The 26052-nt window shown below is 38.6% G+C and overlaps 4 protein-coding genes across 6 annotated transcripts; 2 read left to right on the top strand and 2 right to left on the bottom strand.

Moving 5' to 3' along the window:
• Window positions 1-4932: 4932 nt before the first annotated feature.
• On the top strand, window positions 4933-15748 carry gys1 (glycogen synthase 1 (muscle)). Its single transcript, XM_041969694.1, has 16 exons — window positions 4933-5033; window positions 6785-6903; window positions 7050-7231; window positions 7893-8084; window positions 10798-10983; window positions 11108-11252; window positions 11459-11576; window positions 11721-11841; window positions 11932-12038; window positions 12636-12695; window positions 13021-13213; window positions 13493-13619; window positions 13705-13800; window positions 13931-14094; window positions 14202-14282; window positions 14397-15748. Exons 2-16 carry the CDS (start codon window positions 6786-6788, stop codon window positions 14640-14642), a joined length of 2136 nt encoding a protein of 711 aa, XP_041825628.1. The 5' UTR covers window positions 4933-5033; window position 6785; the 3' UTR covers window positions 14643-15748.
• Window positions 15749-15797: 49 nt separating this feature from the next.
• On the bottom strand, window positions 15798-19274 carry aspdh (aspartate dehydrogenase domain containing). The gene is made up of 8 exons (XM_041969707.1): window positions 19141-19274; window positions 18986-19043; window positions 18759-18903; window positions 18543-18627; window positions 17836-17985; window positions 16656-16879; window positions 16442-16581; window positions 15798-16014 (listed from the first exon to the last, which is right to left on the bottom strand). The coding sequence occupies exons 2-8, from the start codon at window positions 19038-19040 to the stop codon at window positions 15977-15979; spliced, it is 837 nt and encodes a 278-aa protein (XP_041825641.1). The 5' UTR covers window positions 19041-19043; window positions 19141-19274; the 3' UTR covers window positions 15798-15976.
• A 616-nt stretch (window positions 19275-19890) lies between these two features.
• On the top strand, window positions 19891-21460 carry tmem86b (transmembrane protein 86B). The gene is made up of 3 exons (XM_041975486.1): window positions 19891-20276; window positions 20407-20650; window positions 20892-21460. The coding sequence occupies exons 1-3, from the start codon at window positions 20226-20228 to the stop codon at window positions 21344-21346; spliced, it is 750 nt and encodes a 249-aa protein (XP_041831420.1). The 5' UTR covers window positions 19891-20225; the 3' UTR covers window positions 21347-21460.
• hspbp1 (HSPA (heat shock 70kDa) binding protein, cytoplasmic cochaperone 1) lies at window positions 21448-25634 on the bottom strand. Of its 3 annotated transcripts, none has more exons than XM_041975465.1 (8): window positions 25473-25634; window positions 25039-25204; window positions 24248-24464; window positions 23894-24118; window positions 23399-23554; window positions 23067-23163; window positions 22576-22687; window positions 21448-22293 (listed from the first exon to the last, which is right to left on the bottom strand). In XM_041975465.1, exons 2-8 carry the CDS (start codon window positions 25156-25158, stop codon window positions 22213-22215), a joined length of 1008 nt encoding a protein of 335 aa, XP_041831399.1. In that variant the 5' UTR covers window positions 25159-25204; window positions 25473-25634; the 3' UTR covers window positions 21448-22212. The 3 variants fall into 3 exon arrangements, with proteins under 3 accessions (XP_041831399.1, XP_041831390.1, XP_041831407.1); XM_041975456.1 differs by having other exon boundaries at window positions 25039-25161; window positions 25473-25633; XM_041975473.1 differs by lacking the exon at window positions 25473-25634 and adding an exon at window positions 25290-25449 and having other exon boundaries at window positions 25039-25161.
• Between the last annotated feature and the right edge of the window lie 418 nt (window positions 25635-26052).

Here is a 26052-nt window from a genome sequence, read left to right as displayed (position 1 = left end):
CGGAAGTTGAAGGGAAATGAGCAATAACAAACAGGAAGCTAAACACGGCTTGGCAAGACCTACTGCAAGAAAAGACCGTGTTTTCGCGGCAAAACGACGTCAGACTTTACGCAGCAAGAAGGGAGGGAAAAATACCTCTCGAGAGAATAACTGAAAAGCAATAATAATCGCTCCTTCATTTTAATTGAAACATGGGTAAACTTAAATTTTAGTACAGGCTATAAGACTGTATTGGTCGTGCAATTTTAACGAGGTTGTAAGTCATTATTAGGTTTCTATCTCTTTTATTCTTCTAAACAGCCCGAGCTCTCATTGACTAGCTATCTTGACATTTCTGTAGGTTTTTATGAATAGTTTCTTTGGTTTCTTGAAAACCTGAAAAACTATTCTTTGGATTTTCCGTTCCCTGCCACTTTCTGTGTGGTCTTGACTCTGTGGAGAATCCGTCATTATAATAGCAATGGCCATTTTAATTTTAAACAAAAGGAAAGAAAGAAAAATATACTATAAGAAAATCCTTTATTTGTCCCCCAATGGAAAATTTCGGTGCTACAGTAGCAAAGGTGATAGGTGCAAAAAACAAAACAAAAAACATTAGATTAGAACGAAAAACTACACAACAAAAACGGCAGTAAAAGTCTATATAAGAAAAAATCTATATAGAAGTCTATATATAAAAATATATATATAAAAAATAATTTACATTATTGCACAGTATTAATATTGCACGTCTGTGTGGGTTATTAGTTTTCCGTTGTGGCTGTGTGGCTACTGGGAGCAATGCAGATGTCTGACAGCGGCAGGAAGGAAGGACCTGTGATATCTCTCCTTCACACACTGCGGGTGAAGCAGTCTGTCCCTAAAGGAGCTGCTCAGTGTTGGGTAAAAAGACCTGCGTGGGATGGGACGTTTTCTCCATCAGAAACAAAAGCTTAGCCATCATTCTCTTCTCCGCCACCACCTCCACTGGATTGAGGGAGCATCCCAGGACAGAGCTGGCCTTCTTAACTAGTTTGTTCAGTCTCTTCCTGTCAGCAGTTGAGATGCTGCTGTCCCAGAAAACCACACCATAATAGATACCTAATGCCACCACAAAGTCAAAAAAGGATCTCAGCAGTGTCCCCAAGACCTGAATCTCCTTAGGAGATACAGCCTACTCTGTCCTTTCTTTTACAGTATGTTAGTGTTGTCTGTCCATTTCAGTTTATTGTATAGGTGAACAGCCAGGTACTTGTAAGGTGCCACCCTCTTGAAGAGAGTGTTTACACCTGCGGAAATCCACCACCAGCTCTTTGGTTTTCCTTGCATTGATCTGGAGGCAGTTCTGATGGTACCAGCACACAAAACCCTGGATCAGTTCTCTGTACTGTCTGTCATCTCTGTCTGTGATGAGGCAGACGACTGCAGAGTCATCCGAGAACCTTTGTAGATGGCAGTTTGCTGAATTGTGGGTGAAGTCCGTAGTGTAGAGGGTGAAGAGGAAGGGAGCCAGAACTGTTCGTTGCGGGGCCCCCATGCTGCAGACAACCCTCTCGGACTCACAGTCTCGTGTCCTCAGATACTGTGGTCTGCTGGTAAGGTAGTCCAGGATCCATGTTGTGAGATGGTGGTCTACCCCTGTGACTTCCAACTTGTCCCTCAGAAGCGTGGACTGTATGGTGTTGAAGGCACTGGAAAAAAAAAACAAACAAACAGGATTCTCACAGTGCTCCCAGCCTTTTCCAGGTAAGAGAGGGATCTCTGTAGGAGGTAGATGACAGCATCATCCACCCCAATACCAGGCTGATTGGTGAACTGTAGCGGGTCCATTGATGGGCTCACTAGAGGCCAGAGAAAGAAAGAAAGAAAGAAAGAAAGAAAGAAAGAAAGAAAGAAAGAAAGAAAGAAAGAAAGAAAGAAAGAAAGAAAGAAAGAAAGAAAGAAAGAAAGAAAGAAAGAAAGAAAAATTGTGAGAGATCCTGCTTAGTTTTTAGGGTCATACTATCAACAACACTAACAACATCACAGAGGAAGACAGAGGGAAAGAAAGAGAGCAAAGAACAACAGATTAGAAGGTGGACAGAAAACAGGTGATGATGCTAAAGCAACTTTCAAGTGACCTCACTACAGTAAAATCATTTCACAAAAGTTATCAGAAGATTGAAATTATGCTGCAAATTATTTGTTGGATTCTGATATTTCAGTACAGGGGTAAGATGAAGGGGGATGGGGAGGAAGATGATGAAGAAGACAAGAGATCTGGATGAACTGTCAGTACACAGTAAGAGAGAAAATGATGCAGGACAAAGAAAAAACACATCCCAGAGATGAAACTGAGGGACCAATCGTCATAGTAGCACAGAACATTTTATTTTTGCTCATGAAGAGTATAACTTCTATGCCTTAATGTTTATCAATGTTCATAATCTATGCAGAAGTAGTTTTTTTTTTCAGAAAAATGAATTGCTTACATTTCAGTTGCTTTAGTTTCAACAGCAGCTATGGCAGTAGCAAGAAACATTTATGTAACATATTTTATTACACATACACTACCAGTCAAAAGTTTGAACACACTTTCCCGTTAAATTTAAGGGGAAAGTGTGTCCAAACCTTTGACTGGTAGTGTATAGCAGGCCTTTATTAATTAAAAAAGAGGCAGTTTGGGTAACGAGGAGCCTGTGCCCCATAGAGCTGTATAGGCAGGAGAAGATACCGGGGGTGGTGGAGAACTGACTATTGTGGAGAGGGGTATTGAGCTTGAGATGGGGGTTGGGCGGTAGACTGATGCAGTTTGCGGCGGTTGCAGCAGGAATATGTTGGCCAAAGAGGGACAGGAGTGTCATGAAATCTGTTGAAAACTGGTTTTGAGCTAGTTGGGATATTCACCCACTTTTGGTCCCCCACAGCCAGGGAGTTGAATTCTTTCCATGAGGGTTTAAAGGCTTTAATGGAGATTTTTAAAGATTTAATGGTGACATCTCATATGTGATAGTTTGTGTCTTATTTGGCATACAACTTAGTATAGATGCATATTTTGATAACATGGGACAATATTGCAGTACTGTTTGTGTTGTCTGGTTTTTGCTCGCTTTATTTTACTGTTTTTTCCATAGCTATATCTTTTTTTTCTTTTACTTACACTGCATACCCATCTTTATATAAAGACGGATGAGACACAGAAGATGTGGCTTGTTTTGTTGTTTTTTGCCGTACTTATAACCAAGTATGCAAATTAAGTGAATCTAAGTGCATCAAATTTCTGTTGCCTTAAGTAGACTTTATGCCTCAATTTTTTTGTGTGCAGTTATCTAGGGTACTGAAGTTCATCAGCAAAGGTGTTGTCTCTTCCCAGAACTCTCTTTACCTTGTATGAGTGGCAGGTATTCTTCTTGAAGATTGAGGTCAGGTAAAAATGAATTTTGTGTACAATTCACAGATATAGCTGTTCTCATGGCTCTCTAACAATATAGCCAGTGGTTATAGATATATTATTTTAAAGAATGTCTAAGAACCAAAAGTTGAAGTAAAGTCAAGTCAATGTTTATTTCCAAAGCACATAAAAAACACAGTTAACCAAAGTGCTTCACAAACTGAGTATAAAAATAACCAAACAATCTTTAGAATGTAATAAATATAAATTGAAAAAAAAAACAGTAAAAACACCATTTAAAAACAGCAACAGTATTTGTATGACATAAATCAAAATATGTTACTCAACCAGGTCCAAAAGCCAGCAGAAGACCAGTTTTCAGCAGAACTTTAACCCCTTAATGTCTGACCCAAGAAACAATGGGCACAAAATTTTCTTTATTTAATCTGAAGTCGTTAGTTGGTCCTTTAACAAACTGTAATAAATAAATTCAATAAATACCACATGTATGTACCATTTCTCATGTGTGATCTCATAATTATTGTAGTGCAAAAGGTATCCACCAGGGAGCAGAAAACAAGTATCAGATCCTATATAGCAGGGTTTTTGGAACATTTTTTTTTTACCATAAAGTGATGAATAAATCTCAGTTTAATAACAGTTGAATAAATCCCAACATTATGTATATACAACAGTCTTTAAAAAAATTCAAATAATCAAGGGTCTGAGCTGCTCTTACATGAAGAAACAGACCATTCAAGCCACAACCACAAAGACTCTACCATCTCTGCCTCTTAGCCTGGACCTAGGATCGTCCAAAAGCAATCGAGTCCCAACCCTCAGTACTTTGGATAGAGTATAAGGCTGTAAAACCTCAGACAGATAAGGTGAAACATCTTTAGTTTCAGTGTTAGTGAGATGGGATTCTCACTGCAGCTTGGTTATTGTTTCTCAAGTCCTTGCAAATTTACCCATCACCTTTGCTCAACCTTATGATGTTTTCCACCAATATTAAGGGAAAAATCTAGGGAATAGAAGATGGAACCTAGTATTGTTGACTATATAACTAGACCCTTAAACTCTTGACCTACACATACTCAGTGAGGTCAGTTGTCACCTATAGACAGAATAATCAGGGGCTTAAGTTATAGATACACCGTGGAAAATAACTATATAGGTTACTATAGGACAGCTCACACATGCATGTCACTGGTCACGTTTCATTTCTAAACCCTGCCCCCCTGAGTGTAAGAATAAATTTCTTACTATTCTCACTAACATAAAAAAGAAAAAACTGCTCACGATTACACCCTTTGCATAGATGAAATGATAATTCACCAATCAGAGCAGACTCTTTCATTTCTGTTTAGCCAATTGCGTCCCTCCGCCGAGGAAAACACCCAGTTATCGTCAAGCTGAGCAGAAGGTGGAGACTGCGGAGGGAAACTCATGAATAATGTGACAGCAGGGACTTCACAGTCACCAACCCAGCCTTTTTCCTGCACTGCAGCCAATGAACGCCTCGTGCCTCTGCATGACGTACCAGGCCGAAGTGAAACGCTGACATTTAACCAAAGCCGCCGCCCCCCTTTCCTTACTCTCCACTGTTTTCCTACTTTGTGGATTGAGTACGACAGCTGCCAATGTTTAGTTCATCTTTGTGAAGTTGGAGCAAAATTGAAGGGTGAGTAGACTCTTTTAAAAATGCATTTGTAATAATGTAATCATAGTTAAATTCTTCTCTAGGGAGCGCGGAGACAGACGCGGCCTTTCAACAGCTGTGCAGTAGCTAGGTGCTTGATGTCACGTTCCCTCCGCAACTCTGGAAGAGCACAAGCATGCACATAACTCCATGCTTGTTTCTGTGGGATATCTGCTGAAGATTTCATAACGCTTTCGTTGCATGTAGCCTGCAGTCAAGTCTGATGTGGGGCACGACGGTCCGTTTCTGTTCGCTCCCAGAGTTCTGGGCCTAATGGAGAGGTGCCACATTGTTTATGGGGAGATACACGGGCCTGAGCAAGGTCAAGATTTGTTCTTTATAAACAGAGAAATGTTAATGCAGGTAGGCCGATGTATAGAAACCCCTCTGCAAGGAACTGCAGCGCATTCCTAGAAAAAGCCAGAGGGAATCCATGTGAGGCCCCCAAAAAAGTTCAGCTTCAACAGTTTGGTTTTTACTCAGAATAAGTACACAAAGGGCAATTTGTTCATTTTCATACAACCTATTTTAAAAGCATCTAATGTGGAGATGGATCAAAGTTTATCAGAAGTTTTTTGGTCAGTTTGAACAGCTGTCCTGTATCATGATGTTGATCTGGTCCATTTGGGCTCAGTTTTTTTTTTATCATGTCCCTTTTATTGACTGTTGTCAGTAGCAGCTAAACACAAACATGCAATCTGAGGTCAGGTCATATGCTCCTGCTAAACTTAATGTTTGTGTACCTAGTAACAAAAAGGTGAGCATAAACAAATAACAGCAAAGTTGTGGATTGTTTACAGGAAGAAGAGAAAGTCTTTAGTTTTTTCCATATGAATCAGATTTCAGGTTTATTGTCATTATACATAAGTGCAACTAGATTAAAATATTGGCCTTAAAGTTCAAATCACATAAAAGACGAATACACAGCATTCAGTAAGTATTGCACAACCTGAGGTGATTGAATGAACATGAAGTGCATGTGCATTATAGTAGCTGAGTGCCTCAGCTTCATATGATTACAACATTTCATGGGGCATCAAGTTGTGCCAAAACCACTGGATTCATTGTCATGCCACTCCCCTATTGCTCGTAGTGTTACGCCATTTACACAACCTGGGAAACATTGCATGTGTTTCTGGAAGGAAGACAGTCATCTTAGAAAGTACATAGAGCAGACTTTGTTCATGTGCCAGCAGCTTTATTTTGGATGCATATGTTTTTTTTTTTCCCAGGGGTCACTGTGTCAGCAGCAAAAGGTTAAGTTTACAGAGTTACCTGAGGAGTGAAGAAAGATATTTGAAACATAAAATTCAAAGAGATTTATCAAAAATTAAAAAACAGAAAAAAAATCTACGTTTACACCACATCCAGGTAATGTAATACGTGGTACTGTTGGTCAAGAGGAAGCTGCCTCTTCCTCTCTGTCAGTTACATTTGAGGTTTCCTTGGTATTTATAAGAGTAATCCACTTTGATAAAAAATTAAACAGTTTGTCTGTAATATCAGGTCAGACAAGAGGCTTAAAATCAGACTGACCTGATTCTTTTTGAGATCAGGAAAAGGAAAAATAGATAAAGAAAATGTCTTGATGTAAAAGTCTGTTTCTATGTATGGTTGCTCACTCATCAGAAGACGTCTTGGCAAATAAGTTGAGCACATGACAGTCATGTTTTGTTTATACATATTTGTAAGGTGTTCCCTTTCTCAGAGGACTGTGTTCTATATTTACCCAGCATGCCGCTGGCTCGCAGCCTTTCCGTCACGTCCCTTTCAGGACTTGAGGAATGGGATGAGGAGTTTGATCTGGAAGATGCTATTCTTTTTGAAATTGCTTGGGAAGTCGCCAACAAAGGCAAGTGTCTACTCTGTGTGCACTTTAGCTTGAAAACTTTTTAATTAATTTGAGTAAATATTAAAAAAATTACTCTTTTAGAAAATGTTGGTAAGATGTCTTTGTCTTGACTTTGTGTTGGGCTTCTTTTTCCTGCCTGTGTAAAGTTGGCGGCATCTACACCGTCATCCAGACCAAAGCCCGTCTGACCGCAGAGGAATGGGGTGAGAACTATTTCCTCGTGGGTCCCTATGTAGAGAGCAATGTGCGCACTCAAGTGGAGCTGATTGAACCCACCAACCCAGTGCTGAAGCGTACCATTGACAAAATGAACTCCAGTGGGTGTAAGGTACTACCACACATGCATGGTAAACATACATAGGCTCCACTTAAGGGCTTTCATTCCTGCTGTTTATCATAAGTAAAATTTCTGAATACAGGCTTTCAAAGTACACACTGAAACCAAATATGACTTTAATCTATAGCCCCTCACCCACACCCTCCCTGCTCAGTCTTGTGTTCCTGATCACAAATCAAACCACAGTGACATTTCCCTACAAAGGTTAGAGGTTGTATCAGTGTCTCTTCTTCAAGCTCTTTTACACAGACACACTCCAGAAATAGACTGAGTGTGATACTTAAAAGTTTTGTGCTGTGTCATTCAAACATTGCTGTGGTATAATATGTCAAGGCATGGTAGTGGTACTATTTTTAAAGGAATAGTACAGCCACTTCAACAAAGCCTCTATCTCATTTACCTGGTGTCATGCTCGACACACCACCACTGTAGAAGAGATACAATCATGTAATTCAAGTGTTTTGTTGATTTAGGTCCTGAATTAGTTAATCAAACTACACAATTCAGCCATGGTCATAGCTGAAGCTAAGCTATTTCTGATAAAATATATACATTTTCATTTTAAAGTTACATTTCTTAAGTAACTTTAAAATGAAAATGGATAAGAGTTGCTCTCCATTATTTATTCCATGTTTTTTCCATTTTTCAACAGGTTTACTTTGGTCGCTGGCTCATTGAAGGCAGCCCCTATGTAGTTCTGATTGATGTTGGATTCACCGCTTGGTCTCTGGACCGCTGGAAGAGCGAGCTTTGGGAGCTTTGTGACATTGGTGTGCCGTGGTTCGACCGCGAGGCCAATGATGCTGTGCTATTTGGCTTCTTGACAGCCTGGCTTCTGGGAGAGGTCAGTAGGATTGTTTGTGTGTCAACTATAAGTTTGAAGACTCTGGCTGGCTGCTCAGAACTTTAACTACCTCCTTGTTATTGACCTAAACATGTCAGAAATTGTTGCTGAAAAGCAGCCCATTATGACTTCATGTCATTTCGTAGTTGCTTATAGTAACTATTTCTTTGTTTTTATTTATTTATTTTTACCCTATTGTCATCTGATAAAATACTCATTCAGTTAACTTGAAGACATCTGTACAGTGAATTCAGCTATACTTTTTTGTAAGAAGACAGAGAAAGTTAGAAGCAGCAGAATGACTCGAGCATTTTCTCACACAGTCCACATCTCTGTAGCAGACATACTTTGGTTCACAATGCCGTTACTCCTCTGGTGCATGCAAACTAGGACGATGACAGTTGTCCACATAAATAGACAAGCTGAGCTCTAACCTAACTGTGCATGAAAACTACAATAAGTGATTACAGAAAGCTTACTTGAAGCAACACTACATAACTTTCCAACCTTTAAAAGTCTGTGCTTCTGAGTCATTTTAATGGCACACTGACATTTATTATGCCCATTCCTGGAAGCGTCATTGTTCTGCAAAGTCCCAAGGCTGAGAAACCGCTCAACATAACTTTTCTTTCCCCAGCCTGGGGGAATCATATGGCGCTACGTCACATGCAATCAAACTGGATATCAACACACTGGTCATTTTAGACATGCACCATGGCTGATTCAGCAAAGTAACGAAAAAGGAAATTAATGGAGGAAGTAAGGAAATGAAAAAAAGTGACAGAGCAAAAGATGAGACAACAATTAAACATCGGACTGACTTTTACTGGTTTGAAAGAGATCAAAGAAGAGACAGGAAACAAGACAGATACCGAATTAGTCTAGTTAGGGGATCTCAAAGTGTAAGAATCTGCCAAAGTTCAGTAGTGTTGCTTTAACATCTCACACAACCACACAATCCCAAAAACATCTCCATGTGAAGCAAATTGAGTGAAGGCCAATTCATAATCATGATTTAAGAATGACCAGCTCTGTATGACATTCCCAGAAAAAAAATACAAAGCACTACCTGTTTTTAAAATCCTCAAGTCTATGTGGTCTTCTAGTGTCCCTTTTTGTATAACAGATGTTATATGACCCATGTCTGTACTGGTAAGCTATGTCTTCTTGAACAGACTTAGATTGTAGATCCTGGTTGGCAGAGTGTTACACACCATCAATATCTGTGAGGCGTTTGGTGGCTATATTGTTTGCCCAGATGACAGATGAAGACCCATCAGGGTGCCTTGAATGCCCGCTGGTTCTTTATGTTGGTTTGGTGTACAAAATCCTCAAGAAACACTGCTGTCCAGTAGATATCAAGTTTTAAAGAGAGCTGAAATTTGAAAAATGAGAAAAAGCTGTCAAAGTGGTTAAGAAGCTATTTTAAAGTCATTAGTGTATTGATGAATCTGAAGCCAGAAACAATTTAGGTTTGAATTGAATGAAACGTGACATCTCAAAAGAGGAAAAAAAGCCCCAAGAGCAGATATCGGCAACTCTGGTCCTCGACAGCCACAGTCTGCAGGTTTTAGATGTTTCCCTGTTCCAACACGCCTGATTGAAATTGAGTGGCTCTCCTGAACGACTTATTTTTAAGTTCTGCCTAAGCATGCTGACCTGTCAGTCAGATTCAGGTGTGCTGCTGCAGGAAACGTCCAAAACCTACAGGACTGTGGCCTTTGAGGACCGACCTTGTAAACTAACTACTTGTCAACTAACCAGAGACAGAAAATCCAACTGAATCAGTGTTCACTCAGAATAGAAACATCCCGCTAAGGTTTGGGCAGCATTACAAAATTTTTGAGGTCTTGAATAACTTCAGCTGAAGTCTAAGTCTTATTTAGTTTCTTAGTACTATGTTCAGTTTACATTGTAAAAGGCCAGATGATACTCGTCCTTGTCTAAACAGTCGAAAGTCATGTGTCCTCTAAACAGCGGCCAAGCTCAGAAAAATAAAGAATTATAAGAAAGTTATAAGAAAATTGCAACAGGGTTTTTAGTAATTAATTTATCCTGTTTATAATGTACTTAGGAAATGGCATTTAATAGGGACAGTGAATGCCAACTGAAGTCCATAGGACAAAAAAAAAATAATAAAACATAAGATTACATAAACCTTTATCCACACAAGAGGATATGTTGACAAACACAGATTCTTTTTCAGCTTATTATCAACATAAAAGCTATTTTTTTAGCTGCTTTAATATGTTTACATATTTATAGTCATTTTTATGCATGAGTTTTAAGAAAACCCTACTTTACTTTAATTACAAAATAAATGCATCTGGGAATAAACTCCAGCTAGTGAAAATGCCTCCTGGACCTGGACTGTAACCATCTAAATATCTTTGATAGATTTAATACAATACAATTCAATACAATACTTCTTCTGCTATTACTCCAGTCTAATGATCCAAAATGCATCTTGAAATGAAGAACAATAAAAAAACTCAAGAAGTATGAGTTGACTGTTCTTCCATGACTCTCACAAAACCTTGAACTAAACATTGTGGAAAATATTTGTACAGAGTTAAGTGCATGAAAGATGGCACTAAATCACAGAACTTGCAGTAACAGAACTTTTGACTTTGAGACCAAACCTTTCTACACCATGCCCTGTTTATGTTTAATCAATATAAATGCTATGAAAACTGTGTTTATCATTTTGTAGTATGCAGCACAGAGTGAGGAACCTCCACATGTCGTGGCCCATTTCCACGAGTGGCTGGCTGGCCTGGGCCTGGTGTTGTGTAGACAGAGACAGCTGCCTGTAGCAACCATCTTTACTACTCATGCCACACTCCTGGGACGTTACCTATGTGCTGGAAGTGTGGACTTCTATAACAACCTTGCACAAGTATGTATGTTTTATGTGTCTTTTAGTTGATTTAAAAACAAACCTAATCAGATGATGTTATTAGATATGTAGTGGAGTGTAATTGATAAGCACATTATATACACTTATGTTCTGTCTTGCTTAGTTCAACTTAGATAAGGAAGCTGGTGATCGACAAATCTACCATCGCTACTGTTTGGAGCGTGCTGCTGCACATTGTGCCCACGTCTTCACCACAGTGTCGCAAATCACAGCTATTGAAGCAGAGCATCTGCTCAAAAGGAAACCAGGTGTGTAATCTATAAGTGTTTTCAGAAGATTCCTCGATAATTCAGTATGTCTTTTTTATTATTTTCACCAGAACGGACATTATATTTTGCTGAAAATAGATGTGGCGGACTTCTGATTTGCCAACCTGCCAAAGTGTAACCAATTTTTCTGACTCTCTTCTAATGTTGTGGATTTAACGCCCTAAACTTCTCCCACCTTGCAACAGACATCGTCACTCCCAACGGACTCAATGTGAAGAAGTTCTCAGCTATGCACGAGTTTCAAAACCTCCATGCTCAGAGCAAGAATAGGATCCAGGAGTTCGTCAGAGGGCACTTTTACGGGTCAGAGGTCACAATATAACACAACAGCATAGTCACATTTTTATACACAGTCATATAAGAATGAGGCAAATCAAATTCAGAAGAGCATACTGTTATAGTATAATAAGAGGTGCTACACTCATCACAACTTGTTTTGACCATCAGGCACCTTGACTTCAACCTGGACAAGTGTTTGTTCCTCTTCATTGCTGGAAGGTACGAATTCTCCAACAAAGGTGCTGACATCTTCCTAGAGGCTTTAGCCAGACTCAACTATCTACTGAGAGTAAGTGTAAAATTCTTGCTTCTTGCAAACAGGCACGTTTGGGGTTGTAAGAACTGAGCTAAATATTTCTATATGATCTACCTGTCACAGGTCAACCACAGTGATGCGACTGTTATAGCTTTTTTCATCATGCCAGCACGAACAAACAACTTCAATGTGGAGACCTTGAAGGGCCAAGCAGTCAGGAAGCAACTCTGGTGAGGCTGTTTTTAAGGCCCTTATACAGCAAGCTGAGAATCGGCTGTTTTTTATTGTGTTACACTGTCTACAGTAAAACTTTGTTAGCTAAAACAAAACAAACAAATAAATTGCTGTTTGTTAAATTAGCTTCAGGTCTGTCAGTGGGAGACATCATCACTACCTCTTCCACTCTTTTTTCCAAAACCAAGAGGCCAAGCATTGCAAATGCAACTTCCACACCAAAGTCCTCACTGACCATATCCAAACACAGCAGTTACAGCGTTTATCAACTTTATTGAACTCAGTTAATAGACTGCTGCCCCTTCTGAAGACAGGCTGACAAATTATGTCTTCTAATGCAGGTGTAGATGGTACATCTCAGCTTTTGGTTAATGTGGTATTTGCGATGCATTTTGACAGATGGTAGCAATACAAGGAGACCCAGCAGTCAGGGCTTTCTTTTATTAAAGCTGGTTAGTTTGGTGTATAAGAGCCCTTACATACAGTGAACGCTGTTGCTTTTAAATAAAACTTTAAAATAAAATTGTTCACTGTGAACCAGGCATTTAAAATGCAACCTATGAATTGGTTCTTCTCTTTGCTGCACCTGACAGGGATACTGCTCAGACTGTGAAAGAGCGCTTCGGGAAGAAACTTTATGAGTCACTCCTTGTGTAAGTTGATCACTTTGAGCCTTCCTCAAAATATCTTTTAATTTGTGGAATGAATAAACACAATCTTGAGCTTGTCAATTAGACCTGGATCTATATGTTTAGATTCTGTGCAAGAAGCACACTTATTTTGATTGGCAATGTCAAAGCAAACTATCATTACTACATTTTCTGCATTTGGAAATAACTAGGGGACCCAATTACATGATTTTTGAAGACGCCCCAGTGGATCCAGCCTCCCACTGAACATACTGTTTGCACCATTGAATCTAAAAGGTAAACTTGTTTTGATTTTATTTTTGTCATTTATTAATTTTTTTTACATTAGTGGGCAGCTGCCAGATGTATCAAAGATGCTGGACAAAGAGGATTTCACTATAATGAAGCGTGCCATCTTTGCGACTCAGAGACAATGCCAGCCTCCAATCTGCACCCATAACATGCTGGAGGACAGCAGCGATCCGATCCTTAACTGTGTCCGTCGTATCGGCCTTTTCAACAGCTCTGCTGACCGTGTTAAGGTAGATTAGATTAGAAGATCCAAAGATTTTTATTTTTCACTCTTTCAGGGTGTTTATACCTTTTTTTAAAAAATGAATTAATAAATTAATAAAATTAAATCAGACACAGATAAGTGTGTGCTTTCATCGTATTGAATTCTCCCTTTTTTGGAGACATTTTAACAATGTTAAAGTCTTAATGTGTTAGTTTCATAGTGTCAGGGTTATGAAATGAGTTTTTATCTCTCATGTTAGAGACACAAATACCAGGTTTTGATGCTAATGCTTTATCCTTTTTAGATCATCTTCCATCCAGAGTTCCTTTCATCCACTTCTCCTCTGCTTCCAATGGATTATGAGGAGTTTGTAAGAGGTTGCCATCTTGGCGTCTTCCCTTCCTACTATGAACCTTGGGGCTATACACCAGGTATTGCTCATGAATGCTTCAGTATGTGTGGATTTAAGATGCATCATGTGAAACTGTAATCATGCTTTACTGTTTCTGTCATCAGCTGAGTGCACTGTTATGGGAATTCCATCAATCTCAACTAACCTGTCGGGCTTTGGTTGTTTCATGGAGGAACACATAGCGGACCCTTCAGCATATGGTATGTGTATTATATTAATGATATTTTCTTTGGTTCAGAAAGAGATCTGCAAAAAAAAAAAAAAAGTGGAGACGAGTGATGCTGTATTGGACACACATCACTCATGTCTTCTTTTTCTTCTTCTTCTTAGGTATTTACATCCTGGACCGACGGTACCGTGGGGTTGATGAATCCTGTAACCAGCTCACCTCCTTCCTGTTCCAGTTCTGCAAGCAGAGCCGGCGTCAGCGGATTATCCAGAGGAATCGAACTGAGCGCCTGAGTGATCTCCTGGACTGGAGGTACCTCGGCAGGGTAAGATAATAAATCCAACGGAGGATCCACCTTTTTTTCTTCTTCTTCTTCTTCTTTTCATTCAGTAATTTCAAAGTTTAATTTTCTTTTCTCCTTTTCTGCTTTAGTACTACATAGCTGCTCGCCACATGGCCCTGGCTAAAGCCTTCCCTGACACCTACATATATGAACCTCATGACCCCACCTCTGTGAGTTGACATGCATATTATGATTGGAGATGTGTTCAGTTTAATTATCGATCACTTTTAAGTTGGTTAAACTTTGGCTTTTTATTGAATACCCATTTTTGTTCTTGTCCTCAGACTACAGGTTTCCGTTACCCCCGACCAGCCTCTGTGCCACCGTCTCCGGCTCTGTCCCGCCACTCCTCCCCACGCCACAGTGAGGCTGAAGACAATGATGAAGACGAGCGCTATGATGAAGATCTGGAGGCAGAAAAGGACCGAGTGAACATCCGCCAGCCCTACTCCTTGCCGTTCAAGAACAAAACCCCTGCTGTTCTGGGAGCCAATGGGAATGGCGATGGTGTCACAAGCGACAAAAACTGAGGCAGACCTACATACGTACAGTACATGCTGAACCTCACAAGTGAAACTTTATCTGTTGCAATCATTACTCACTTATGTACTACAACATAACAGAGTGCAGCTGTGTGAACGCCTGTGATGAATCTAGTTTAAGCTTGTTGTGAAAAATTGCATCACTGTCTGTGTCTTCCCAACCTGTACCTCAGAAATTCTAAGAATATCAGCAAGTTGGTATGTTTTGGTATTGTTTCAATTACACCAGCAGTTCAACCAGTGATATGCTTCAAAGAGTAAGTGCAGTGACTCGAATGCTAAATGCCAGCTCATCATGGAGGGGTGGGGGGGGATCAGTATTGCTGTAGTGTACTAACACTGGATAATATAGGTCTAAAGTGTTTTTGAAATAACTAAGGTTTATTTAGTCTCGGCAGGTAGGTTTTATACTTGATTCAAAGGTGGGTCAGAGCAGGGAAAACAACATAACCCTCCTTTTTTTAACCAGCTTGTCATTAGCAAGTTTTTTTCCTGGGAAAAGACCTGTGCAAAGACATAAGACTCGTTTTCCACTTGTTGTGAACAGCACTTGAAATTCAGCCGTTCACCCTGTAGCTTTCTTCCAAATGCCTTGTTTACTACAAAACCTCCCAGACTGGAAATGAAATGTAGAGGACACACTTGCAGAATAACAAAGCATCTGAAATGGAAAAAGCTTTCATTCTGAGAACGTCAGGTGTGTGCTTTTCATTTTGTTTCTGTGCCTTATTGCATCAGTTTTTCAGCAACGATTACTGATGAACAACCTTATACACCTTTATTTGTCAATGTGTGCTTAAGTGAAAATGGCTGATCATTGATTCCCTCATCTCTGGAAGAATTTGTGAAAGGAAATGTTTAAAGAGAGGAGGGAAAATAAGGGTCTTACTTAGATGGTTATTAAATTTTTAAGTGGAAAATTAAAGATGAAGGGCTTGAAAGGGAGCTGAGGTATGCTTTGATGATTTGCTTCTCTTTGAAAGAAGAAAAACGGTTTTACCAGGCATATACTCTCACTATCACTCCACTGTCAGAGTTATATTGTTTGTTACAATCGTGCACCAGGTGAACTTATAATAAAGTTGAAAAACGTATACCTGTTTAGTATTTTTACAAATAATACCTTACTCTTTTATGGTATTGAAGCAGTTTATTTGAATGCACATCCAAAGGTTGGTGAGTTTGGAAATGTTCAGTAACATACTAATGCAGGAATGTGACGTCCACAAAGGACATCCACCAACAACCATTTCATTAATCTGGAATTTGGCAGGAGATCCATCTCCTACATTGTAGGTAATCCCCCATAATCTTCATCCACCTCAGCACAAATGAACTCTGCCTCCGTGGCCTTTGCAAACTGAGAGAAACAAGAGGTTAGAATCAGATTCTCATTCACATGTTCTTGTTTAACATACACACACAAACTTGTGAATTATTTTTAACCTGTTTTTAAGTATTACAGATTTATTTAACATATTTATTTATCAAAATGTTAGTAATCAGTTTCAAGCTAGTGTATGTATTTCAGTGCATTTTCTGCTCCACGTATTTAATCCAAAGCTTCTGTTTTTCAAAGTCAAACATGTCAGTAAAGTAATTAAAACTGACTCTATCAGTAAAATGTTATGACTTCTAAAAATCAGTATATAGTGATCATGTGAGGCACAAGAGACATTTTTCTCCAGGGCAATTTACTGTTAAAACCTTTTAAATTAAGGACTGTTAAGTAAATTACTGCTTAGATCATAATCTGTAAGAAATTGATTAGAAATAACATAACTCACTGAGTAAACTATTCCAGAAAGAGTTGTATGTTGCACTTCCAGTTACAGCCCCAAGTTTGGCTGGATTCCTCCTCACTGTGTGTACTGAGAAACCATCAGGCCCAGTCACTTCCACCTCCACTACATGATAGTCTTTCAACCTGGAGCACAAAAATGATTAAACCTGATAATTCAGTTATGAACAGGTGTATAATTTCAGTGTGTAGAGACTCACGCTGTATCTGATACAATTTCTCCCTGAACACCTGTAAAGCCAAGTTTTCCAGCTGCGACGGCTGCAGCTGCCATGGTGTTGACGTTATTAGGAGCAAGAGGGCACAGCTCTGCCACTGAACCTCTGAATAAAACACGTCTGCCCTCCCCTTCTGTCCAGTCAGTGAGGACGTCTCCTGTCAACCGAAAGCAGGATGGATGCTTGGACATTCTTATGAACAAAGCCTGAGAAGAATCCAAAAATTGAAACAAACAATCACGGTCAGTGTTGAACTAACTGCAGACTGCCAGACTGCTGCTTTGCCTGAACCAGTTCATCTACGTCATTGGCCTAACTCGGCTACCATGTTGAACTAGAATCAACATTGGTTTTACTGTGAATGGGTCAGGATTTGTATATTATGACTAATTGCTACGTTTTCTATATATGCATTTAGTAATGCTGTTTACATCACCGACTGAAATTCACCCCTGTTGTGTCTTTTTCTTTTTCTTTTTTTTTTTTTTTTTTAGGCAGTGGGACAAACTACGGGGAGTACACGTGGAATCCTCACCTGTTGCATGCAGTGTGGAAGGCCTAACTGGTGGTCACTGGAGTGTTTTTGTAGATTTGCTTCTCCTTGCAGTGTGAGTTGCAGTGTTGGTGATCACAGTGGGCTCATGTGGTGGTAATTATTGGGGTCTACAATAAAATCTTCCCATGGTAAGAACCCTGCCTATTTATTAGCTTCCTTTAAATACGATGGTCGTTTTCTAGTGGAGCTGGGCTTATAGATTGAAATTATTTTAGCTATTTATTAAAGTGAAATAAGTTGCCCATAACTTTACAGTTTTTTTTTTCTTGGGTCTACAGGAACCACTTTTTTTAAAAATATATTTTAATAATGAATTGAATGTACGTCTCCTGCTCTCCTTGAACCTATAAAGTCGTGTCAACACATGAAGTGGGGGCTGGTAATGACCCTTGTTTATATAGACACTGGAGATTTGGTTTTAATTATTTTAATTATTTTAATGTAGTCATATCTGGCACAATACCACAATCATCTAGATATTCACTTTTTCCAACCCAGAAGAAGTTCAGAGCAGTGTCATTTGCACTGTCATGGTTAACACACTAAAAAGAGTGGCCACTAGGTGTGCACCTCAATGAAACCTTTACATCTTTGCTATAGTGTTACCTTTAATATCCCACTATCATTCAGCCTCTGGATGTCCTGGCCTCCCCATAATGCACCACTGGGGACATAAAGAGTTCTGCTATATTGCAGAGATGCCTGACGCAGTTTTTGGTTCAAGTCAGGATCAGAGAGGGCAGAAGGAGAACCCACCTAAGAAGACAATACGACAGGTTGTCATGAAGTGTTTTCATTTGCTACATTAATTGTAAGAATGTTCATACTATCTATTTTTAATGCATGTTCACACAATCTGTATATGAACACTTGATGCTAATAAGCATACATACTACCAAGAATTCAAACTGGTGCACAGATATATACATTGGTACATAGAATTTTCTATATTTCTGCAGATATACAACTTAAAATATCAGACATTTCACACAACTGCAAATGGCTACTGACACTTTTGTTTAACACAGTGGCATTCTCGGTTAATCACCTAAAATATAGATGAGTGATTAATCTGAATAATGTACATTCAGGACGCGTAAAGATCTAAAAAGTTTTAGATAATACATCTAAATGCAGAAATGAAAAAATTCAAAATTTTAGGCACAGCTGATGTTTTTTTCCGAGAAACAGCAGCTTTATAAAATACACATAACAACAGACATTTTTTACAAGGTGCATATCAAACAGAGTAAGGTACTAGTTTGTTTTTATATTATTCATCAAAACTTCAAAACAATATAAGAGAATCTCACCATAAAATGAGACTGAGACAGAAAATGAAGCCCAAAGTCTCTCACTATCTGTGGATGACATACCTCTACAATCACATCACACCTCCTGTAAAACAAAGAGTGATTATTGATGAAAGTTTTAAAAAAGGATGTTGTGGAGCATTACAAGCAAGTCAAGATAATTCTGAGAAGATACAACATGGTCACACTGTCATGGAAATGTCTGTGGGTTTGAACCTGTCTGCAAAGCATGACAAATCTTCAAGTATAAGTTCAGCAGGAACTACACCCTTGAGCTTGTCCGAATTCCTATTCCAGACAAAAGCCAGAATCAAACCAAGACCAGGTCCATCTTTAAGGATCTTCTCCACCAGGTACTGCCCTACATCACACAAACATTTGTTGTCACTGAATACTACCATCATTTAATAAGTGTTTTCAGGTATTTAGGAAGGAGATCAGACCTAGATGTCCATATCCTGCTATTCCAATCCTCAGTGTGGAGGAGCCAGTTTCCATGTCCTGTGCAGAGGAGACAATTTATTAAAAACCCAAGACAATCCCGTTCAGCACACGAACACATTCATATGTACAGCACATGTCTGCTAGTGACCTTTACCTGGTATCTTGATGTTGCCTTTTCACCAGAATAACAATCAATGCATTTATTGCTCTTCTCACCCCTCCAGAGTTATGTCTTCCCACCTTGAACAACAACATACAGCCCAAAACGCTCGGAGTTATGGAAAAGCAGAGTACAAAGTCTGACACTGAGAGGCCCTAGTTAATCATTGTCAGCCTGTGACGGTGTTACACACAGGACTCCTCCTTTAACTTAACTTTAATTTCACTTTCAAATCCAACAACAACAAAAATAAAAAAAAGGGGTGTGTCAAATAAGAAAGGAGTTTATTGGAATACAACTTGCATTACTAGTAATTAAAATTTCCTTCACCTGTCACATACAAATTATGCAACAATATATGCTTTCTGCAACAATACTGGATTAATCAGCCTTTTGGACACATTTGAAATATTCCTAGGATTTATTAAACATAAGAATTACATCATTATATGAGTCATGTATCACTCACTGCCCACTCACTGTTACATACATCAGCCCCAAAAAACTGCAGTATCTTTAAGATAATTTTCAAGCTAAAGTTTCTAATAGTCAACAGGAGGTTTTATAATAAAATTGTAACATTTCTACTGACATGTTTTAATGATTATTTAGACAATAACATCTTTTTGTTCATTTTATTATGAACATATAGAGCACACTTGTTTTAGCAAATTCTTGGCATGCAATTGTCAGAAGTTAATGTGTAAAGTTAAAAAAAATCTATCATATTTTAGATTACAGTTATTATGAGCAGTTCAACTTTGCTCTTTATGTTCTGTTGTCATCAACGTACTGCCACTGGAGAGGTCAAAGGCCAACTATTTGTCCATGAGGACTTAAAACAGACAGAACTTAGATTATCAGACAGTAATCAGACACAAAGATCAGTCTAAAGTTCATTGCCGTGGAACACCAGCATACTAAAAGACTCAGCAGAGATTCGAGACGAGGAGTACAGAAGAACATCTAAGAATTGTATGTGCGTGTAATCAAGTCAGAAAAGGACTAAGAAAAGATCAGGACAGGCCCATCTAAGTGACACATCAGCTGGACTTCACAACACTCCTTCCTGAAAGAAGATGGACATCCTTGAGACAGATGCTTATGACAGGAGGCAGAGAAGAAATATGGTATAGTTCTTAGTTACTTACTACTGCTTTATGCATTTGAAAAAGACAGAACTGTCAAATCATCATTTTACCCTCCTATCATTTGAGAAGTTGTAACAAGTATCCTCCTTTTTACCTGTCTCCCTATCAGTCCTGCTCCCTCTTTTTCTCTCTCTTGCCTTTCTTTTTGTCCTCAGCTGTATATTTCTACCTGTGGGCTCCTGATGCCCCTTCATCCGTCATGTCTGCAGGTGTCAAGTCAGCACCAGCTCTCCTACTGGCTGCAGTGGTGCTGAGCTGGAATGGAGGTCAGAGTGTCCTGGGTGTGGCCGGGGGATTGATCTTCTCTGCTGTTGGTGACTGGTGCTTGGTATGGCCTGAGCTTTTTCTACATGGTAAGAGTTGATTCATAAAAGAATTCAAATTTGAGTTTTTTTTTTTAAATTAAAATTATGCTGTAACAATATTTCTTTCAAGTGATACTCACTAATATAATCTATATTATTGACCTAACAGTTTTATTATGCCCAAGTTGTAACAAGCATAAAACGATTTCAAAATATTAAATCCACTAAATCAACACTTGTAAACTGATTTTGATTTTAATGTGTGCTCCCAATCTCATATCCTTTTTAGGAATGGGTGCATTTGCCGTAGCACATCTGCTTTACTCACTCTCCTTCCTATCCAGCCGTTACGCAACTTACTCCTCCTCCGCCGCCTGGACACGTTTTCTCTATCTGATCCTGTTATTAGTGGGAGGAGGTTTCTACATCTACTTATATCCATTCCTGCGGCAGGCGCCAAACTCCGATCTACTAACTCCAGGTGTGGGGGTCTACGTCGCCCTGATCACTCTAATGAGTGGATTGGCTATTAGAACCCGTCGTGCAGCAACACTGTTTGGAAGCTTGATCTTCATGGTGTCCGATTTGTCACTGGCTCTTCAAGTTTTCAAGGTGGTGGAACCCATACAGCATGGTCACATTATTGTCATGGTGACATATTATTTGGCTCAGCTACTGATTGCGGTGGGTGACGTAAAGGCAGTGGAGAACAAAGATGACTTCTCAAAATGGAAGAGGTCCTAACCCATATACCTGCGGCATCCCAAACATCTGGAGTACCTTCTCTGCCCATGTTTTCAGGGTTAAAACCCGATCTTAAAAACACACACAGGACAAAAAGAAAATAAACTGAATTTGGGGAGATTTATTGATGAGCACTTGACAGCTGTTGTGTGAATTCAAAGGTTTTGTAGCTGGAAACTTTGTGGCAAAGAAGCTTCTAAACGCACACCTTATAAGGTTCAACTTTGAATATTTCCATGATTATATCCATGTGTATATTTTCAAAAACCAGATAAATAAACATATGAGACTGAAAAACACTCAGTGGATATCAGTTCTAATATGTATATACTGTGATTAAATGTTTAAATATTTTGTCAAACGTTCATACTAATGTATAGATTATACATGTGACGGCATTCTGTGAACTTCTGTGTATAACCCTGTGTTTTGTTAACAGTAAATAAATTTAATGTGTAAAATTGAGTCTAAATAGTTGACAACCTGAACTGAAATACTTAAGAGTTTAATCTTAACATTAGAAAAGTGTAAATTTAGCAATGCAATATCTGGGTCAATATTTGGATACATCTAAACAATAAATAAATAAAACAAGCAAAACATAACACCCTTTGCTGGGATGTTTGCTATTACATTTCAAATTTAAGGAGAGAAAAAGAACTGAACTAGAAAAACTTGAAAAAGAGATTTATACAGAAAACATATTTTACACAGTAAAATCCAAATTTATGAACACGTGTATAACATAACAGACAAAATGTTGCTCAACATTCACGATCCACGTCATTAATGTTCTCTTAAATCCTTGTTTTTAAACTAATGATGAAATAATTCCAGTATAGTTAAGAGTTAAAGAAAAAATGGCTTTAGCGATCCATCCCAATGTCATCCGACTGCTGGCCATGGAAACACATGACCCTCAAACGCTCGCAGAAGTCAAGCTCTTCCTGTGGACAACAAACATGACTTTAGAAGACAGACTACGATTGAGCCCAATGCAAGACCAGGATATTTTTCATATTTGCTCTTGGCAATCTAAAGTAATAGAATCATAGCAGCTGTTTTGTAATGCAAATGTAGTTTAATGCATGAGGTAAGACATTTCCTAAGAATTTAAAATATTCAACATTAGAAATTTTAAAATAAACAAATTAAATTTAGATGCAAATCTTCACAGAATTTAAACCTATTTTCATCTGTAACAATCGAATTAAAAGGAGTTCATTTACTTGACTTTCATCTTTTCCTTGGAGATCTTTCGCTCGCTGTTTGAGTAATTCCTCCAGACCCAAAGAAGGATTCCTGCAATCTTTGAGCCCTTGTGGAAAGTCTTCTACCAAACTAGAAACATGACAAACAAGGTTAGGCATGGTAACAAGAAGCATGCATGACTAATTAAATGCTTTTCATTAAATTATTAAAATGATTTGACTGAATTATATTGTCCCAACTTGCTTGCAAGTTAGAGGAATAGACTAAAGCATATCTGATGCCTTGATGGCATGAACTGTATGTAAAAAAACAGTCATATTAATGTTTTTATTTTATATTTTTTCTAATGTCATGTAAATATAGTGACTATCTTGCACACAAACACATTGGCATGAGGAGGGACTGGACTTCAAAATAACACCCTTCTGCTTAGTAGAGACTAACACTAATTTCATCGTCACAATTCAAGTTTCCAATAAAGCAGCGTAGAAAAAAAAACTTTTCTTACCAACAAAGAGCACCAAGTACATGCTCATGGAAAGGTGAATGTGGTGCACGGAGAACCGATACCAGCTGCTGTACCATCCCCATGGACACAAGTGTTTCTGCAGGAGGACAGATACACCAATGTGTTTCAGATATCAGATGTTGAATGACTAAAGGTGCAGACAGATGCCTTGATTAACATCCGAAGCTACAGACCTGTTGTAACTGCACTCAATATTGTTTAACACAATAACAGCTGGCTTTTTTTCTCCCCCTTTTCAAAACGTCCTCAGAAGTGGTCAAAGCAGGCCTGAAAACAAGACTGTAGCAAGTCTCAGACTATTTTGATCATACCTTTATGTTCGGGGTGTGAAGTCAGGAGATTAAGCAGAAGGAAAGCGGACTTGGTTCTGAGCTTCTCGTTTTCAGATTGCATGCCTCTCATCAAAACTGAAAAACCATCAAGGGCCAGGAAGGCCTGGAGCCCAGCCTCCTGTTCTCGGACCAGACCTACAAATAAAACAGTAAATAGTTTTGTTTTGTGTGGTGAAATACACACAAATGAGCCAAAACTTAAATAAAATAAAAAACACATCTGCATGAATTTCTTCACACACAGCCAACACAGCTCCAACTCTTAATAAGTGTTCTAAAAGGGTTGTGATAGCAAGAGACAGTTTAGGTCTAGTGAGCTAATAGTTTGACAAATTGCTTCCTCAGTGTGTGGACACAGTGTTCAGGTTCATCAATGGTAAGCAGCATAAACACATGGAACATCATAATGTAGCTTCTATGTTATAAAACTATTATTTTAAGTGGAGTCTAGCTGTGGGTCAGAGCTCTACTCACATGAAACAGCATATAGGGCTTTAACTCTGACGGTGGGGTGAGGATCTGAGTCTGTTAGCTGCAGCAGCTTTGGTAGCGTCCCAATACTCAGCAAGTGGTCCTGCACCTGTGGCATGTTCTGAGCACAGGAGGCGATGAGCTGAGCAGCCCGCCACCTCAGCCCACTTTGGACATGACACAAATACTTAGAGACACACAACTCCAGTCCACCAAGGATCATCATATCTGTAAAGCAGAGAGATAAAATATGAAGAGATGTTTTATATTTTTTTACCTTTGTTTAGTTCATGCTTCTGGGACTGGGGTAACATCTGAGTTTTAAGTACATCCTATTTAATACTGCTCATCACAAACCTCTAGCGTTGTCCAGGTTCTCACACAATTCAGACAACATCTCAAAAGCTGATTCTCGCTCATCGTCATCATCTTCGTCCCTCTCTTCCTCTCCATTGCCATCCTTTTCACCTATTTCTTCTTTGCTTAGGACAACCAAGCACTGTTTAATCTGCTCCACTTCATCCAGCTGCCCTTTGCAGATATCTGAAAGAGCTTCTCTCAGCCATGTTCTTCTCTAAAGAAAAAAAAAAGTACTTGTCATGTGGAACAAAAACATTATGGTGATATATGTACCGCTAAACTTAAACAAGGATGATGCCACCAGTGTAAAAACAAACAAACAAACAAAAATTGATTCGAAGACTCAAGCACACCAAGATCCCTGTGAGTCGACTGAACACATAAAAAGATTTATACTGAATGTTTAATTTGTTTGTAGATAAGCAATGAAACAACAAATGTATAATATCCTGGAACATTTTGTATTTGTATCTTGAAGATACCTGTTATATGAGGATGCAATTGGTGATACTCCTTATACATTTTTATTAAATTTCAAGTTGCTAAATTTACATTTAGAAATGTGTTCCAGTTTCATACACTATGTGTTGCCACATTTAGATTAATTATGTGCAATGATCAGTGCAAAATGTTTAAAAAACACACCCTACTTGTTCAAGTTGATCGTTTTTGTTTTACAGCAGTGTTTGTAAATACTTGGAATACACATGAAAATTAAAATAGTACCGCACATTAAATCCCTTTTTAAGGGTCTCTCCTTTGTGACCTGTGAGAACAGATGCACTTACCTCATCTGACATGGGTTCAAAAGGGGCTGGACCCTCTGCAGCTGATCCGGCTTCTACCGCCAGCTGAAGGACCCCCTGAAGATTCTGGGGATATCTTCTGTTCTGCCTGTTTTCTGACATGATCTTCACAAAAACAAACAAACAAACAAACAATCAGACAAAAAGTCTGAGAGACATTGGACAATGACAACAAGGAAAGGATACACAAGAACAAAACTCAGAACAGGGTTTTAAAATTAGCCTGAGTTTACCTTATTTAAATGTAAAAAAAATTTAGCTCTTCTTGGTAATTTCCTTGAAAACTGTTGTGACTTAAGTAGTTTACTCGTGAATCAAACTAACCTAATACTAAATTACAGGCAAAATAACATTACAACAGCAGTGGTAAAAGAGTAGAGAATATTATTCACAAAATCCCTTTTTTCTATACTAACCTTTGAAGAATCTTATTAAAACGTGGAAGCAATTTGAAACACCGATCTCTCTAACTTGATAGCAAGTTTTCTCCACTTATAAACAGACACATGAATGCGCTAGAACATTCTAGCTAGCTGATCTCACGAGCTACAAGGAGGCTGACATTTTTACCGTAAAACAGGAATGAAACGAGCAAGCTTGGAGTTTCTGAGGTAGTCTGTTGTCTGCGCTCACTTGAGAGAAATTTAAAATTTCACATATTCACGCATATAATGAGGCCCTTCGGAGCATCAGAAGGAATGGTTGTAAATATTATATAAATATTAATTCATTTCCTAAATTCAAATAAGTATGATTCACATATTCCATGTCAATTTAATATAAAAAATGTTTCTATATATATATATATAAAAGGCAGCACAACCTTGAATTTTTAAAAGCCACTTAGCAAATGCTACCATATTAGTATAATTAAGGTAAACCAGCATGTTCTCACGCATTACGTACAAAGAGTATCAGTAAAGTTGAGAGAAGCTAGAATTGATCCTACTAATCAGTACATGGTAAGATATACTAGAACAATTAATCCCAACTGTA

Source organism: Melanotaenia boesemani, chromosome 2 (genome assembly GCF_017639745.1).
Source record: "Melanotaenia boesemani isolate fMelBoe1 chromosome 2, fMelBoe1.pri, whole genome shotgun sequence".
NCBI lineage: Eukaryota > Metazoa > Chordata > Actinopteri > Atheriniformes > Melanotaeniidae > Melanotaenia > Melanotaenia boesemani.
Note: the sequence above shows the minus strand (reverse complement) of the source record. Positions and strands in the feature narration are given on the sequence as shown.

Coding starts and splice junctions, on each gene's coding strand:
- gys1 (XM_041969694.1), top strand. CDS start 6,786: ATGCCGCTGGCTCGCAGCCTTTCCGTCACGTCCCTTTCAGGACTTGAG. Junction 11,842..11,931: donor GACTCAACTATCTACTGAGA/GTAAGTGTAAAA, acceptor TACCTGTCACAG/GTCAACCACAGTGATGCGAC. Junction 12,039..12,635: donor GCAGTCAGGAAGCAACTCTG/GTGAGGCTGTTT, acceptor TGCACCTGACAG/GGATACTGCTCAGACTGTGA.
- aspdh (XM_041969707.1), bottom strand. CDS start 19,040: ATGGAAACTGGCTCCTCCACACTGAGGATTGGAATAGCAGGATATGGA. Junction 18,628..18,758: donor TTGTCATGCTTTGCAGACAG/GTTCAAACCCAC, acceptor TTTGTTTTACAG/GAGGTGTGATGTGATTGTAG. Junction 16,582..16,655: donor GAAATTGTATCAGATACAGC/GTGAGTCTCTAC, acceptor TTTGTGCTCCAG/GTTGAAAGACTATCATGTAG.
- tmem86b (XM_041975486.1), top strand. CDS start 20,226: ATGGACATCCTTGAGACAGATGCTTATGACAGGAGGCAGAGAAGAAAT. Junction 20,277..20,406: donor GGAGGCAGAGAAGAAATATG/GTATAGTTCTTA, acceptor TCTCCCTATCAG/TCCTGCTCCCTCTTTTTCTC. Junction 20,651..20,891: donor GCCTGAGCTTTTTCTACATG/GTAAGAGTTGAT, acceptor TATCCTTTTTAG/GAATGGGTGCATTTGCCGTA.
- hspbp1 (XM_041975465.1), bottom strand. CDS start 25,158: ATGTCAGAAAACAGGCAGAACAGAAGATATCCCCAGAATCTTCAGGGG. Junction 22,688..23,066: donor GTACTTGGTGCTCTTTGTTG/GTAAGAAAAGTT, acceptor TCATGTTTCTAG/TTTGGTAGAAGACTTTCCAC. Junction 22,294..22,575: donor AAGGAAAAGATGAAAGTCAA/GTAAATGAACTC, acceptor TGTTGTCCACAG/GAAGAGCTTGACTTCTGCGA.